Consider the following 18,668-nt stretch of genomic DNA (forward strand, 5'->3'; position numbering starts at 1 on the left):
TTCTCAATAAATTTTGATGATGACAATTAGGTGTAATAAAGTAAGGAAAAAAATAGTAATTGCTTGAATTCATGTTTTAAACCAAACTTTTATTACAATAATAAATATCATGACAAAAAATTATTAAAAATAGTTATTCTAAAAACAACAAAATATACATATTGATGCTGCAAATTTTAATTATGTTTAACCATCCACACTACCTGTCCGAATAAAGTAAGCTCCTAAGAAATATAAGCAATCAATAGTGCTATCATTTAGACTGGTCCCAATTTTGGTATATATTTGATTAGTGGCAGAAAACACCCTTTTGGATTTTATGTTGGATGATGCTATTGTAATAGTCATAGATGACTTGCAGATTTACCCCCTTATTCCTTCATCCTCAAAAAATTTTATTTTCTTTTTAATCATATTTTCTAGGCTTTGAACTTTTTTAGCAGGAACAGTTAAAAGTCTTTCATTAATTGCTGACTCAAGTTTATCTTTTAATGACTGTATCTCAGAGTCAAGAAATTTCTTATTTTGGAAAGAATTTGTGGAACACTGATGTTTGGATCCATGCTGGTCTTCTAAGGTTGAATTCTGTTCATCATTTTCTGAAGGAGAAAGACATTTTATTAAGCAAAGTATAATTTTTACTATTATCTTTACTAAGTCTGAGAAATAATTATGTATCATCTTGTGTCCCGCTTTACAAATACTGAAGAACCTGTGATAAATTTGTATGCCTCTGTGAAATACAAAATTTTAATGCTATATGCAATTCTTTAACTATTTCAGAATTTTGATTGCCAAGTACTTTAATAATAAATTTTATGGCAGCATCTGCAGTTAAAAGATTTGCTTGTTTGCTGCACAGCACATCTACCACTAACTTTATAGGTATTAGTGTAGATATAGCCGCAGATAATAAACTGAATTCATTCTCACAGAAATGAATACTTGAATCTAAATCAATTAAAGCTTTCTGCATACAAACTCTCAACTGAAAGAACCTTTCAAGCATGGACAGTAAACTGTTGTTATAAAACTACCTTTCTAACAGAAAAATATTTTTAGATTTTTATAATACAACAATCTCTGAAATTATTCATTAACATGCAATATTTACTTATTCTTTTGTGGGCAACAAAGTGTTTAGTAAACCACATCTGACTTTCATGACATTTTTAGGTTTCTATTACATTTGCATTGAATATAACAATCCCTCAGTTGCAAATTCAGTAATATTGATGTTGTTGTTGTTGTTGCTAGGTTTTAGGAGCATCAGAGACTAAGGCCATGTTGCTCCGTGTATATTGTCTGTAAACTGTGTGTGTGTTCTGAGGTCTATTTTCTGTTTGCTGGACAAATAACCAGAATTTCTGGGAGAAAAACTATGCTACACTTGCCTGAGACCTACTAACTCAGCCACATTGTGAAAAATACCCATGAAAATTCTCCCCCATCATCAATGGGATTCAAACTCAGGTCTTTTCCACCTGGTGTGGGGAGGATAGCAGTCCTACCAACTGTGCTACCCACGAGGGTAGCACAGTTGGTTTCATAATCTTTATGTGAATAAATCATAAACAATTATTTTTTAAAATTAGTACCAAAATACTGGTATTTTAATACAGGAAAAATATGACCATGATCCCAGTATTTTAAACCCTAGTGGCCATTGCACAACAGACTCACGTTGCTTGTGCCACACAAAGACAACTCTCTCTCAGCATCTTGCACTATCCATTTGGGTTCATCCAAACAGCATACTCATTTCCAGTCCTCCAGTGTGTTGTTAACACCACAGCATTTGTTGTCGACAGTGATCAGCGGTGAGGAAACGGTTCTCTTGGGTCGTCTGCAGTGGAACCCCATACATCTGAGTGTGTGGAGCATCATCATCATTTGGGATACTGTTCTTACATTCCCTATATTGTATTGCTACGTTGACTGTCACACAGCAACCTGCTGTTGAGCCTATACAATCCATTGCACCTTTCTTTGTACACCTTAACCACACTGGGCCATGAGCAACCAACAAACATGTTGTCTGTGATATCACAGTATCTGACACATGAGCTCCCACAATCCTGCCCTTTTGCAACTCTGTGATATCTACATTCCATAACTGCTACTTTATCACGTTGGCTTGCATGACAAGATGCAAATTACAACTGCTCTAGAGTATGAAGCTATTCAGCATTTTATACTGAGAGCTATTCAAGCACAGTCCATTACAGATGGGGTGGTCATAATTCAGTGATCACTGAGTGTATGTATGCATATATGCTGGACAAATGTAATGTACATATCATCAGATGCATAGTAACCAAATAGGTGTATATATATTTTAATTTTTGACCATATTTGTAACTGAAGCAAAATGGACTGTTTCTGGTTGTTAACTATATTCCCAACCTTTAAATCAGAAAATTTTAAGATTCTTCTGTAGTCCATCATCACTGTTTTTAATGACGACTAAAATAAGGGAGGCCCCAGCTCTGATTCCCAAAGGTCTACACTTGCTACACTAGTCCACCCTGAAGAATGTCCACTTGAGTATCCATCTTTCACTGGTTGAAAGATGGGAGGAGTATCCTCCTCCCATCTTTCAACCAGTCTCTGACCCATTAAGAGGCTTCTCTATAATCCAAGCTCATTCCAGTTTACACAAATAAATTCTCATTATTTGTATATTCAAATTCACAAATAATAAAAAAAGAAGCTTTACTACAACCTCGGTATATAATATCAAAATATTTTCTTGTATTCAACTGTTTTCATGACATCAGAGTAATTAACCAGACTGGTCAACAAAAATCTGCCTTTCACAACCCCATGCTGTAACCACTTTAGAATCCCATTCTTACTGAGAAGACCTATACCACATCCTTAATCATAAACTCCACAGTTTTTTCGACCACTGAAGTCAGACACATCAGTCTATAGTTTTCCATCACCTCTTTAGGTCTTCCAACGTGGATTGGGAAATAGACTTTCCCAGTTCATACTAGAGTCTCGTGATAATCCCATTAACAATACTAATGGTTTGATAAACTTATCTGTTCTCAGTTATTAACATAATATAACTGAATGTTATGTTTTTTTATTTATTTATTTTTTTTTTTTAAAGAAAACTTCAAACACAAGAGGTATTAGAACCTATAATACTTAGTACCGTGCTTGGGTTGGAGGTTGAGAAGACAAAACAAGATATTTGTTGATATTAGACTTGAACTTCTGTAAACTGTAATTTTCAGGAAATACGTATGAAGGAAGGTTGTTCCAGAAAACGGCAGTTGAATGAATAAACGAGAAAGATGAGAAGTTGGTTCTGTGAGTTTGAAGCTGGACAGTAAATGGATGTTGGCTGGTGATGGCATGTGTTCGGACTGTTTTGAATGAGAGAGAGAGAGAGAGAGAGAGAGAGAGAGCAGGAATTACAGAAGCCAATTCAGAAGAACAGTTTGTTTGTTTGTTATTTGGTTTTTAGGAGCATTAGCAACTAAGGCCATATTGCTCCAGGGATATGCGGTGGTCATTCCCTGACCTTTCCGCATCCTCCGTTCGAGTCACAGGCTCGAACCACGGTCTAATCAAGAAGCATGTGCTACACACTGCCACTCCTGCCCACCTGGCTACGGAGGCGCCTAGCAGAAACAGTACGCCTATGAGACAGCGAGTGAAGAGACTCTGTTAGAGATGAGACATTAATTAACCTAACTGCCCTCTATTAGGAATCTAGAAGCCTGAGAGAGGTTTTGAGGGCACAGCCCCAGATATGGAATCAATATTCCATGGCAGGGCAGATTTGTGATTTGTACAGAGTGAACAGCTGTTTGGAAGAAAAGTAACGTCCAGCACGAAAGAGTAAACAGTTTTTTAGAAGAAGAGGAAGCAATATTTGTAATGTGCTTGTATCAAGAGAGATTAGAAGCCAGGGTAATCCCCAAAAGAGATATATCATCTTGCCTAGAAATCGGAGTGTCAACAAAGACAAGCATAGGAGCTGAAGAATTCTTTTGTGAGATATAAGACAGGACTGAGTTTTAGAAGGATTGAAATCAACTAAGTTGTCTTTTCCCCACTGGAGAATTACCTGGAGATCAGGATTTAAGGAACTGGTAGCGGATATTCGAGAAGTTGAAGCTGATTGGAATGGAAAGTAGAAAGTAGAAATGGAAAGTAGAATGCAATGTGCTATCATCGGCAAAACTATGAACAGAATTTCCGGTCAATGGAAGTAGGTCATTAATATACAAGAGGAAAAGAGTGGGGGAAAGAACTGAACCTTGGGGGGACACCAGCATTAGTGGAGAAGTTAGAAGACAGAGAGCCATCTACCCATCACCCTCAGTGAGTGGTCGGAGAGAAAACTGGATAACCAATTACAAAAAAACAGTTGGCAAACCATAAGATGGAAGCTTGTCTAGAAGACCTTTATGCCAAACACAGAGATGTCAAGAGCAACTGCTTGTGTTTCACCGAACTTCCATTGAATTCGTCCATAAATGGGTAACATATCCCAAAATATAACCAGTGATATTCTGGCTTATGTACCCCTTTTATGGACACTGAGGGAATCCATACTGACAATCGTTGATCAGACGGAAGGATTCTAGGTAGTTTAAGAGTTGGCAGTTAATTGATTTCTCCATTACTTTAGAAAAAGTAGAAGTAATTGCAACGGGATGATAACTGGATGGGAGGGATTTATCATCCTTTTTAGGAACTGGCTGGATATGAGCAAATTTCCAAGCAGAAGGAAAAACACCTTTGTAATAAGAAAGTGAAAAAAGAGGCAAAGAACAGGAGTAAGTTCAGGAGCATAGGTTTTAAGAACAAGTTGAGAAATACCATCAGGACCTGAAGCTTTCTTAGCATCAAGATTCGTCAAAATCCTTCTGACATCCTTTTGATGAAAGACCACAGGAGCCATTGAATAGTGCACGTTGGGAATGGTGGGAGGTATTTTACCAAGCTCATTAATACATTAGTTGGAAGAAAAATGGGATGCTAGCAGGTCAGCTTTATCCTTGGCTGACGTGACAATAAAACCATCTGGTTTTGACAGAGGTGGAAGCAGAGATGGGCAAAAGTTGCGACCAGTAGCCTTGATAAGAGACCAGAGTGCTTGGCTACCATTAGGGTAAGAAGCAAGTTTTCTACCCTTAGCCTGTTCAAAATCTAGTTTGGACTGATTACTAACTGCTTTACAATTGTTGCAAGCTTTGGTGTAGGCAAACCATAAGATGGAAGATGGACTGAAGAATTGAAAACAAGCAAATTACGATATGCAACATTCTTCTCTTGAACAGCCTTAGCACATTTATTGGAAAACCAAGGTTTAGATAAAGGACGAGATATTAAAGTGGAGTGTGGAATAAAGGATTCCAATCCTACAAGAATAATTTCACTGACATTATCTGAGCAAACGTTGACATCAGAAGTTTTGAAACAGTTATCTGACTAAGGAAAAGAAGAAAAGAAATCTGACAGGTCATTCCATTTTGCATTCTTGGAATGCCAAATAACACAAGGTTGGGAATAACCATGAGATAAAGGTCCACTGGAGAAGAGACAATCGCCAAGTTGTGATCTGAGGTGCCTAAAGGACTACTCACTTCGACTGTGTACTTAGAAGGGTTGTTTTTCAGAAAAAGATCAAGTGTATTGGCTGTATGGTTATGATTGTCTGGTATTTTGGTAGGTAAATGAACAATCTGTTCAAGATCGTTCAACAGCCTCGATCAACAGTAATTGCAACAGCCTCGTCATCCTGACCAGCTGGGTCTGTGTGACTAGAGAATGGAAGCTAGCTGGAGTTGTGAACATTAAAGTCACTAAGGAAAATTACCTCACTGTTAAGAAAGTTGGACTGGAGAAAGTCAAGTTGTAAAGAGAGGAAGTCAAAGAGCTCCAAGTGATTTGTGGAGATGGGAGAACGGTAGAGACAACAGATGAATTTGAATGAGGTAGAGAGATTTTAAGCCAGAGAAGATCGAAAAGAGGAGATTCCAAATTACCAAGCTCTGACAGCGAATATTGGAACGGACATATGCACAAGTACCACTTCTGAGACGAAAGAATCATAAAGCAAATAATTTGGGCAACTGAGATGAGCAGTGGTTGAATCAATCGATAACTGAGATTCTGTCAGAAAAAATACATGGGGTTTGGCAGACTGCAAGTGGAAATGGACATCGCCGAGATTGAGGTTAGAACTGAGATCACATATATTTATGAAATGGACTAGGAAGTCTTTGGGAGGTTTAGATCTTTTCGCAGATAAGCTTACTTTATTAGTGTGACAATTCATGGTGTATTCAACAGTAAGAAAAGTGGGAGGGACATGCTGTACGAAGTAACGAAATTTTTGGATATGGCATACACATGGTAAGAATATACCCAGATCCTTGATATAACATGGCCTCGACAATGCCCCCCTGAATACACACTACTCTGGCTCCCTCCAGTCACTATCTGGCAGAGTAGAGGTAGCAAGATTATACACTAGCTGATCCAGAAGCCTCCTAGAGAGTTACCAATAGGTTCCGTCCGGTGTACTAACTAGCGACCGGCTGTACCCTTGAAATGTAAGGAAGTTTGGATCCTGCCATGATGTCCATCTTAACCTCAAACGGCATCAGTCATACTGCATGAAAGAAGAGATGGGGAAGGTTTGACCGGAACTTGGCTCTGGAGACTAAATGTGGGTTCCACCACTTCAAGCCTCCAATAAGCAAAGTGGTGGTATTTCACCGGTTAATGAGAGTCATCTACCACCTAGTACAGCCTGGTAACACAGAGGGGTGGCATTCCTCCATGTGGTGTGGGTGCCACACCTTGACCCCTGCTTACATTGGTTCACACCTGGGTGGTCACACACAGTGTTCTTGCACATGGGGGTTATACCCAGAATGATAACATAACCCAGGGGGTTATGTTATCATAACTGAATATATGCTATTTCTTACCCTCCCTATCAAGACTGAGGGAGGGCCTTATTCTCCTTGAGTCTCAGCAGCATTTCCAGTAGATGCTTCTCAGAAATCAGTATTTTCCTTTTAAGCAAAATAATTATGTTCACTAAACAGTGCACAATATAGAATGGGAAAAACTCTATTATTGTCTCTGAAGTTATTTTTCACCTGGGAAGACCACTGTTGAAAAACAAAATACAGTTGTTCCACACATTATCACACAATTTGATGCAGAACTTTGTGCCTTTTGATACCTTTCTTCAGATTCTGCTCCTCTTAAATAGCACTGTTAACTCCAAGTGCTTTAGAAGTTAACTCATCAGTTGAGAGTGTGAGAAGTCTCCAATGAAAAAAACTTTTTGCGTCTCTTCAACTACATTATCCATCCAAATATTATTCACAATACCTTCCAAGAAAAAATAACTGTTTTCTTTATCAGATGAAATTTAATATTTAACTAATAATTGTGAAGTAAACTGGTGAACTGCAGCCCAAACTGAAATTTGCTAACCTTATAAATACTGTAAATTCTTGCAGAGCTTCTGCTTGAATTTACAAGTAGCTAGGTCACTCAGGAGAAGCTCTGCTTGGGAGAGCTTCTTCTACTGAGTGATCTAGATAGACTTCGGGGATGGTCAGAAAGTGGCAGCTAGGCTTTATCCAGTAAAGTGTAAGGTCTTACACCTCTGAAACAGTAACCCCAAAATAACTTATATACTTGGTGGAGTTGAACTCAGTAGTTCAGTAGTAGAAGAAAGGGACTTGGAACTACAATATGGTCAGACATGAAGTTCGCCAAGCATTACAGACAGGTTGCAAGGAAGGCCCATGGTGTCCCATCGATGATTTATCGAACATTTGCTAGTAGAGATAAGGACGTGACATCGCAATTCCATTATATAAGGCTATTGTTAGACTACACTTGGAATACTGTGTTCAGATATCCACACCGCACCTCAAGAAAGAATCAAGCTTCTTGAAAGGGTCCAAGGATGGGTAACTCACCTGGGGAGATTGGCAAAAGGGCATCCATATGAGGAAGGATTTCAAATATTTGATTTAATTTTTTATTAATATTATTTCATTCTTTCTTTTTTTTTTTTGGCTGGTGTGGTAGCCAAAAAAAAAAGCCTTAGGCTTCCTTGCACCATATGGCCATTAAAAGTAAAGTGCAGCCATTATCAACCCAATGCAGGATGGAAGCCTCCTCAACAATTCATGTTGAGGGAAATGGACCATAATCTGCCACGCTGGTCCAGTGCGGGTTGGCAGATCGACCGTATTCAGCAGTCAGGGGCTTGAACCCCGGTCTACTCAAAGAGCGTGTGCTACTGCACTCCCGCTCCTGCCCACTCGGCTACGGAGGCCTACCCATTACTAATGCGAAGTTAATTTATGGCATGGTAAAACTGTCTGGAATACTTTTATTATTGTCCCTGAAAATCATTTTCACCTATAAAGTTGAAAGTGCAGCTTTTATTTCAATTATTTGTAGCCATGCTATGCATGAAACTATTGAGAAAGGTAGCCATGCTACCTTGCACAATAGTTTCAGTCTATGCCTCTATCTGTTGAATATCGATTAGCATCATTTGTATCCTGACTATGAAACACTACAGATTCAATGTTAGAGTCAAAAATATGCTAATACATAAAATACTACTAACCTTAATTTTACTTTTGAAAAAGTAAAAAAAAAAAAAAAATCAAACTAATCTATTTGCACCAGGTGCATTATTGCACTGCTGCCAATTTTGAGAGTCTACCACAAGCTAATAATGATTTTGCAAAACTCCAACATGATGACAGCAAGATATACTTCTGCATCTGGAAAAAACTCCTCAGACATGAGTCCCTGCAATTTTGATTGCTTCCTGATGACGGAGTCCTCCAAGGCAGGCAGTTTCAGTGAATACAGGAATTTTCCATGCCATCAGACAATTCCCTTGGGTTTTATGAATCACCAATCTGCCGATGGCAGCCACTACCTTTCACAATGGTAAAAACACATTCCAAAAATTACTGAGATATTATACAGAAGGGCCATAATACTGCTTTGTGCTATAGTGGTTAAATAAAACTGCTGATTTTTTTTTTTTTTTTTTTACTTTTTACTCTGCATTAACAATGTATAAAAGCCATAAATGATCAATTAATACTGCCTACAAAAAATAATAAAAAAAAAAAAAAAAACATTTTAAAAGATAAATCCAATATAAGGTTTTCATAACTGAAAAATTCTAAGTAAAAAGACATTCAGCTTTTGTAATTTGAAGAAACCAAGTAACAAAGCTTGTGCTTTTTTGTTATTTGCTGTTTTTCTATGAAAATATAAAAATATCTTGAATTTGATACTAAGCAGACATTCTGCATATGCCATTCACCTTAATTAGAAGTTTGAAATTTTTACCATCACAATAAATCAAATTATGAAAAATATATGCAAGTGCTATAAAAACTTACCACTGGAAGACCATGACAGTCCCATCCAAATCTTCGTTCTACATAAAAACCACACTGATGGGCATAGCGAGTTACAATGTCTTTAATTGTACCAGCTAAGATGTGCCCATAATGTGGTAGACCAGTTGCAAATGGAGGACCATCATAAAAAGTATACCTAAAAACAAACAAAAAAGAAAAACGCTGTATGGTTTTTATATCCTAGAAAACTGATTTTCCACAAAATTTTTGTTCTAAGATATTTTACAATCCAAATAACATTGTCATGCTTATCTCTTTTTTTAAATCTGGAAAGATAAAAACAATTAAGTACTAAAATTCTTATGGGAATAAAAAAAAAATAAAATGAGCATTATGAAAATAGTGAGCAGACTCATACAAACAGGGTGTTTGAATTAAAGGACACCCGAGTCTATCTCGCTTATTTTTAGACTCGGCTTTTTGGCGAGTTACAATGTCTTTAATTGTACCAGCTAAGATATGCCCATAATGTGGTAGACCAGTTGCAAATAGAGCACCATTATAAAAAGTATACCTAAAAACAAACAAAAAGAAAAACACACTGTATGATTTTTATATCCTATAAAACTGATTTTCCACAAAAATTTTGTTCTAAGATATATTACAATCCAAATAATATTGCCATGCTTTTCTCTTTTTTTTAAATCTGGAAAGACAAAAACAATTAAGTACTAAAATTGTTATAGGAATAAAAAAAAAAAAAATGAGCATTATGAAAATAGCGAGCAGAATCATATGACAGAGTGTTTGAATTAAAGGACACCTGGGTCTATCTAGCTTATTTTTAAACTTGGGCTTTTTGTAGCATCCAGAAATTTTTTTGTCACATCGCATTTGGCTAAAATCTTTGAATTTGACATTAAAGAACAACTGTACACAGCTAAATGTGTGCTTTTTCCTTCAAATAAATCAGTATATGTTCATTTCAGAAGTACACTAATGATGATTTTAGACTAAACCAAGACCAAGAATAGGGAATAACTTCGTATTAAAAAAAAAAAAAAAAAAAGGGAGCTGTTTAGACAAAAGTTAAATTTAGAAACTGAAAAATCTAAATTAGTTCAATTTTAACCTCAAATTCAAAAAATTGAAACCCAAATATGGCAAAAAATTGAAACCCAAATATGGCAAAAAAATGTCCACATATACTGTTTCAAATTTTCATTTATTACTTGGTATGTACATCCCTTATTAGGACATCATCCTTCTATACATATAGTCAATAAATAAAAATATATTATCTCTACAACAACAATCGTGTATAAGGGTTATATAATTCCCAATCATTTGTAAAATTTACTAATTTATTTTTAAATTAAATATCAAGTATAAAAATAAAACAAAAATTTTGATTTATTCTACCATGCGCTTGTAAAGTGAAAACTCATAAAGTGGGAATTTATTTCCCATAGACGTAATGTTCAAAACAGGGGTTATGTTCACAACAATGAAATTTGACCATAGTAATGTTAAATAAAGGTCAACAAAACAATATGCTTAAACAATGATTTATTTATTCAAAGGAATGAAGACATAACCTTTAAAATCAAGCAAATTATAATAATAAAGAAATTATTTATGTCATACAAATTTTAAATAATGTTTATTCTTCATCATCCTCGACTAAATGCACATTCGTTGATGGTTCAACATTTATTGCTGATTCAGCACTGGTTGCTAGTTTGTTGAAAGCACAAGGAGCCGTTGTCTTCTTCAGAAATGCTTTAAGAGTAGTTGTTTCCAAGATAGTCTTCTCTTTTTTTTATAAATTTCATGGTAGCATGCATAAGCATTTTTTAAATCAGTAGCAACTTTTCTTGTATGCTCGAAATTTGAATTTTGTGACTAGAAAATCTCAATTGCTTTTTTCTTGTTGACTAAGCTGTGCTGAAAAGCTTTGCCAACAACTGTTTCATTTTGAAAGATCTATGACGGTTCTTGAAATCCTTCAAAATTATTAATAAACTGAGGAAGAGTTTATTCCAAACACCCTTCAAATTTATCCCCCTTAATAAGCTGGATAAAACTTGAAATAAGACAAGATAGCAAAAATGAAGAGCAACACAACCACTCTTTGTAATGTCAGCACAGTAACTACTTTATGTTATGTGAGTCATTGGGACATTCTCGTTTGCTTGAACAAACACACACATAGTAGTACTGTATTGTCTAGCTACACGTGTGGTTCGAAATGCCATATTTATGAATGTTTAGCATTTATTTATTGCAATTAATGTTCATATTTTCAATTTAGTTGATACTTGAAAAAAGAACTCGTAAAGCGAAAACTCGAAAAGCAGGAACTGTACATATAAAAGAGATTTCAATCAAATTATTTAACTTTCTTCATCATACTGATAAACTACTTGATTTCTCTACAAAATGTTTTTCGTGTCTCAAAAATTTGTACATTGCTCTCTTAAAAGGAGAATATTTTTGGGACTAATTAGTTGTGTTAACACTTAAGCCTTATTTAAATATTGAAATATTACTCACAATAAATATATATTTCAAAAGATTACATTATCGTTAAACATTTTATAATCGGTTCTAAGATTTCTCAACAAAAATGTTCCTGGATATGGCAAGAGTAATAAAACAAGCATAAGTTGCAAGATTGCCTAAAATGGTAATATTTTCAAACTTACAAAAAAGAAAATATATTCCAAAAAAAAATTTATCTGGCATTCCTAATTTTTATGAATGGCACAGGTCTGTAAAATGTAACTTGTAGAATTGGACTTTTATTCTAACGTTTTACCTTTTGCTTAAGTTTTCTATTCCACTTTTTTACCTTTTGCTTAAGTTTTCTATTCCACTTTTTTACCTTTTGCTTAAGTTTTCTATTCCACTTTTTTACCTTTTGCTTAAGTTTTCTATTCCACTTTTTTACCTTTTGCTTAAGTTTTCTATTCCACTTTCAAAACTAACATCCATTTTTTTTTTTTTTTTTTTTGCATCATGTATAGATTCAACACAAATTAGTAAAAATAAAAGTAGTTATACTAATTTTGCAAATTTAAATTTTTCTGAATAATAATTTATACACTTTCTTATAATAATGTGGACAAAAATCAAAGAGAATAAAATTAAATTAATACTAAAGAGAATGTTTATGTAGTTTCACTAGATTTCTTGGAATAATTCTAGGTCTTTTTGGTCTCAAATTAAAGTTTTGTTTTTTTTCTTTTATGCATTATCCCTTCTCAGAGATCATTAGTAACTTGCTAACATGTTTAATGCTTTGCTGTCCCTTGGTATCTAAGCTTTGGAAGACAGAAGATACCCACTGATATTGCACTTGAATTTCTGTGGATTGAAATTTTCAGGAATCACATACAAAGAAAGGTCACCACAAAGGACACACAGAAAGAATAAGTGAGGACAAGTAAAAAGTTATTCCAGTTAGCATGGAGTTGAACTGTGAATGGACATTGACTAGTTGATGCACATGTTTGGAGTGGAAAGGAGGTGGAATAACAGGTGCTAGTTTGGAAGAACACTGCCCATGGAAATGACTGCAGAAAAGATACGCAGCAAAAAGTGAACATCTATGTGATATAAAAAAGAAGAAAGAGGAAAGAGTTAAACAAAGATTTTATTATTTCCAACACAGATGTGGAAATGGAAACAATAGTAGAGTAGATCTGCAATTTATACAGAGTCAGTGACTGTGTAAAAGAAAAGTCTCATAGACATTCTGTTTCTGCTGCATGCCTTTTCTAGAGATACTTCCATGGCCATTGTTCTTCTAAATTGCCTTCTATAGTTCCCCCTCTCTCTTTTTTTTTTTTTTTTTTTTGGTTTTTAGGAGCATTAGCAACAAAGGCCATATTGCTCCGGGATATGCGGTGGTCATTTCCTGACCTTTCCGCATCCTCCGTATTTGGTGGTGACGGGCTCAAACCCCGGTCAAATCAAGAAGCGTGTGCTATGCACTGCTGCTCCTTCCCACCTGGCTACAGAGGCGCCTCCCCCTCTCTCTTCCAAATCAGTTTGAATAGGTGCTGCAACCAGTCAAGCATCCTTTTACTGTCCAACTCCAAACTCAGAGAACCAACTTTTCTTCTTCCTCATTTATTCCTTCAACTTCCAGAAAATGGAAGTTGAAGGAATAAATGAGGAATAATTTCACACATTTTCTGAAAATTACAATCTACAGAAATTTAAGTGTAATGTCAACAAGTATCTTTTTCTTCTCAACCATCAACCTGTGAACAGTAATAAGTACTATAGGTTATTAAAATCTTTCGTGTTTGGAGTTTTCATAAAAAAGAAAAGAGAACCAATATCTGTGATATACTAATGCCAAGAAAGATTAGAAGTCAGAAATATCCCCAGTTAAGATGTTCAATTTATTTAGAAATTGTGAATGTTTAGAATTTGTTTATGCAGAAAATGTTTTTTGATACTATGAACCATGGGATCACGTGCACTTTTTTTTTTTTTTTGCAAAAAAAGTATGATTGGTTTTAGGACTGAAGTTTACTAACTAACTAAATTTACTTTTCCCCACTAGAGAATTATTTGATGATCAGCATTTCAGGAACAGGCAGCAGATATTCAAGAAGTTTTAGCTATTTGAGTGGAGCAGGGATTAATGAGCTGAAAAGTGAAATGCAGTGTACTATAATCACCAAAACTATGGATAGGATTTTCAGTCAATGGAAGATGATCATTAATATACAGGAGGAAAAGAGTGGGTAAAAGAACAAAGCCTTGTAGAAACTCCAGCATTAGTTGTGAAGTAAAAAGAGAGCCATCTATCATCAATTTGCAATGAGCAGTCAGACAAAAAAAAAAAAAAAAATGGCTACCCAATTTAATAAACTGTAAAAATTGAAGACCATTAGAGGGTTGGTTGTTGGTGGATTTTTTTTTTCGTGCAAAGGCAACTTTGGCCATATTGTGCCTCCATTAGAGGGAAGCTTGTTTAGAAGCTCTTTGTGTCAAACATGATCAAAAGCTTTAGAAATGTAAGGAGAAACTGCACAAGATTCCATGGAAAAGTTATGTACTTTTCCAAGAAATTGTACAAATATAAATAACATGAGCCAAAATATAACTGGTTGAATGACAATGATAGAGTGCACATTGGTAATCATTAATCAGGCAGAAGCTTTCAAGATAATGTAAGAGTTGGTGATAGATTGACTTTTTCCATTACTTTGAGGGAAAAAAAAAACTGAGAATACAATAATTAGAAGGAAAGGTTTGTCGGTCTTTTCAGGGAAACAGCTGAATATAAACAAATTTCTATGCCGAAGGAAAAACATCAATCGAACAAGACTAAAAATATGACACATGACAGGAGTTAGTTCTGGAGCACAGCGGAGAAATGACATTAGAACCTCAAAACTTCTCCCATAAGAACGTTAAAGATTATTTTAATGTCTCTTTTGGTTGAAAAAGCAAAGAAAGCAATGAATGGAATGTGTTCAGTATATTAGGAGGCAATTTACAAAGATCGTTAAAGAAAGAGTTAGTGGAAAGTAAGATGCTAATAAGTCAACTTTATTTTTAGATGAGATGCAACAGAATCAAAATGTAATAAAGGTGGAAGTGTAGGATGAACAGTGAATAGCTTTAGTAAGAGATCAGATGGCTTGACTACTATTTGGACAAGGCAAGTTTCTTGCATTTAGGTTTTTTTAATTTGATTTTGGATGTATCAATACTTTGTTACTGTATTATTCTTGTAGGGATTAAATTCTTTATTCTTAAATCTACCTGAAATTCTCATTCTTTATCTAAACTATAGTTCCCCAAAAAAATATGCTGAGGCTATTTAAGATAAGAATACAGTATATCACAATCAGCTTATATCAAAATTAGAGTTGTCTGGTATTCTAGTATGTAAATGAACAAGTTATGTGGAGGTCATTAGTAACAGGGAAGCAACAGAACCTCCACAGCTAGGTTTGTACATCTAAAAAATTGAAGCCAGCTGGTGTTGTGAATATTAAAATTACTGTTAGAAAAGTTAGCTAAGAGAAAGTCCAACTACAAAGATAGAAAGAATTTTTGAGACTTTCTGAGTTAGGACAGAAACAGTCAAATTCCGACAGAATGTGGTGAAGAGATTTGGAGCCAAAAGTGATCAAAAAGGCGATTCCAAATTAGAAAGTCTTCAACAAGAAACAACAGAGTAGACATATATACTAATGCCACCTTTAATGTAGAAAGGATCATAGAGTTAAGACAAAATTAGATGAGTAGTAGTTGAAGCAAGTGACAACTGAGATTCTCCAGAGAGGCAAGTGGAGCTTAGCAAGTTATAGATAGCAACAGACATTAAAAAGTTTAGTTCTTTTCACAGATAAGTCTGTTCTGTTAGTTTGACTATTTGTGATGCACTGAGGTAGATAAGGTAAAATCTTGAAAATTTTGATCATGTTATATGAATTAAATAATGACGTATAGATGGCAAAATATAACAACACCTTAACATATGGCTTTGGCAGTGCCTTCCCCCCACTTAACCCTTATTACTCAGAGAAGTACGCCCTCCAGTTAGGCAGGGTAAAGGCTGCAAGATTATGCAATCGCTGCTCCAGATGCCTATTTGAGCATTAACAATCAAGAACGAGGGTAGCCTGTGCAGACGTACATTTCTGCCGCTCCGGGAACAGAGAAGTTTTTTCTGATTTAATTTCTGTTTTATTAGCTTAAATTGGCACATTAACTTATTTTATAGATTAGTTTTATATTCTTATTTACGATACTTAGATTAAAGTAACTTAGATAGAGATTTTGTAGGTATTACTTACTATCGGAAAGGTTATCAAATCCACATGTTTACCATTCGTAAATAGCGGCCATTGTTACGCGATACAAAATATCTCGAAATAGATAGCATAAGCTTAATATAGTATAGTATAGTACATAATATTGTCAATTAATCAGATAATTAATCTTGTTGAACTTCATTGTCAATTAAATTGTACTTTTAACTATACATATAACGACTTGGGTTACGTAACATAAATAATTAGTAAAAAATAAATAATTAATACTTAACTTGATACGGAAGTTATATAAAGGGATTTCGTAGATAACACTCAATACTGAAACATAAATATAGCATTATAACTGTGTTGAGATATAAGTTTAGGGTTTTAATTTTGTACTAAAATTGAAATTTTATTGAAATTAAATCGAAATCATGACTCTGACCAGAGCAGCAAAGCAAAAGGCTCAAGCTAATGGGAGTGTTGTGGCTCAGGGGAGAACTGAGGGGGGGGGGGTCAGTTGCCCTCTGAATCACAACCTATTAAAATGCACTACTTGCTTGATGTTTGTGGAGCAGTCAGGTACGGGACATAATACTGCCATGGGGGATGTCTTTGTGTGTGCGCGATGCAAGGAGTGTAAGGAAATCAGGCGACAACTCAGCATTGTTATAGGCCTATATGAGAGCATGAAGGACAGGGTGGATGCCCTTGAAGGATTAAAAGTGAGGGGCCCATCAAGCTCTCAGCTGCCCACACCAATGCCAGAGCTTGCACCTGGTCATTGTGCAACACAGCGGCAGCCCCCAAGGCAGAATGCGCTGGTCCCAAAGGAACTAGTAGTTGTTGGTGACTCTATTGTCAGGGAAACGGGAAACATGCTTTGTAAAAAGGATAGGTGGAACAGGACCAGGGTATGTCTGCCAGGAACAAAGGTTGATGATGTTGCAGAGCGGATATCATCTTTTAAGGGCACAAAAGATGATATAGTTGTACACGTTGGCACTAATGATGTTAAGAGTAGGAGACCGGCGGAATTACTTAACAAGTACAGGTCACTGTTGAAAAAAAGCCGTGAATTAGGGTTGAATTTGAAAGTGTCTGCAATTCTGCCCAGACACAATAGGAGGGAGTATATGACGAGAGCCCTGTCGATCAATTCGGCCCTGGAAGGATTGTGCAAGGCTCAAGGGGTAGAATTTTTTTCAGCCTGGTCTGCACTTTTTAACAGGAGACACTGCTTCTACAGGGATGTAGAGGCAGTCTCAACAGGAGAGACTGCTTCTACACTTAAATAGAAAGGGTGCAAGAATATTTGCCGATGCTATCGAGGCAGTGTTAGGTGGATCGGAAAACTGCTAGCTTGGGGGGGAGACAAAGACTAATAGATTAACAGTAGCCACTGGCAGAGGTAAAAGAGATTCTTGCACTGCTTCCATTGGAATGAATGGAAGCCTGAAAAACAAGATGCAGGATATTTCAGAGATTGCTGGGAGTCATTGCGGTACAAGTAAACACATGGGTTGTGTTAGGGTAGCTAAGAATAGAAACAGGTGCATGTATACTTGCGTGTACACCAATGCCAGGAGTTTAAATTTGATGAATTTGAGGTATTGCTCAAAACATCAAAGTCAGATATTGTTGGGATATCAGACGTGGTGTCACACAGATATAAGGAATGCAGAACTGGAATTTGGGGAGTACAAGGTCTACAGAAAGGATAGACAGGATAGGAAGGGAGGAGGGGTTATGCTATTAGTTAAGAAATACATAAAATCCAAGGAAGTGAAGCCAGTCGACATTGGTGGACAGTGCAGTGTCGAGTCAGTTTGGTGTGACATAAGCATTGGGAGATCAAAATTGAGAGTAGGAGTGTGCTATAGGCCTAATGATTCTGATGAGTATAATAAGAAACTGTATGGGGAAATAGAGTGGGCCAGAGTCTTATAATGGGGGATTTTAATTTCCCAGATATTGACTGGAATTTGGGCGCTGGTTACTCACACACTAGCAAGGCTTTTATGGATTTATTGGATGATTGTTTTCTACATCAGCATGTTCGGGAGGCAACTAGAGGAAGTAATACTCTTGATTTGATTATCAGTAGTGATTCTTCATGCATTAAGAATCTGCAGGTAAATGAACCACTAGGTGGCAGTGATCACAGTGTACTGAAGTGGGATTTACTCAAAGAGGTAACTACCATTAGGGGTAAAGGGAAGGGTTATTGCTTTCGTAAAGGCGACTACGATGGACTGAGACAGTATTTAAATTCTATACAGTGGGACCAACTGATGATGTTACCAACAGCAAATTCAAAATGGGAAACATTCAAAGAACTTATCTTGGAAGCTACTAGGCTTTACATACCAACTAAGAAATATTGTTTAAGGTTTAGGCCTATGTGGATGTCAGATGAACTAATGAGACATATGGCAGAGAAGAAAAATGCATGTGATACATACAAATTAACACGTGACAC

General features: G+C 35.9%; 1 protein-coding gene across 2 annotated transcripts in view; it reads right to left on the bottom strand.

Moving 5' to 3' along the window:
* The window catches only part of IleRS (Isoleucyl-tRNA synthetase), a 430,056-nt gene that overhangs the window by 384,473 nt on the left and 26,915 nt on the right, over positions 1 to 18,668 (bottom strand). For both annotated transcript variants that reach the window (XM_090381523.1, XM_090381522.1), the window contains exon 3: positions 9,435 to 9,591. In XM_090381523.1, the coding sequence (XP_090237649.1) occupies positions 9,435 to 9,591 (157 nt within the window). The remainder of the gene's footprint in view (positions 1 to 9,434; positions 9,592 to 18,668) is intronic.

Source organism: Mastigoproctus giganteus, chromosome 9 (genome assembly GCF_048544385.1).
Source record: "Mastigoproctus giganteus isolate SK-2022 chromosome 9, ASM4854438v1, whole genome shotgun sequence".
Taxonomy (NCBI): Eukaryota; Metazoa; Arthropoda; class Arachnida; order Uropygi; family Thelyphonidae; genus Mastigoproctus; species Mastigoproctus giganteus.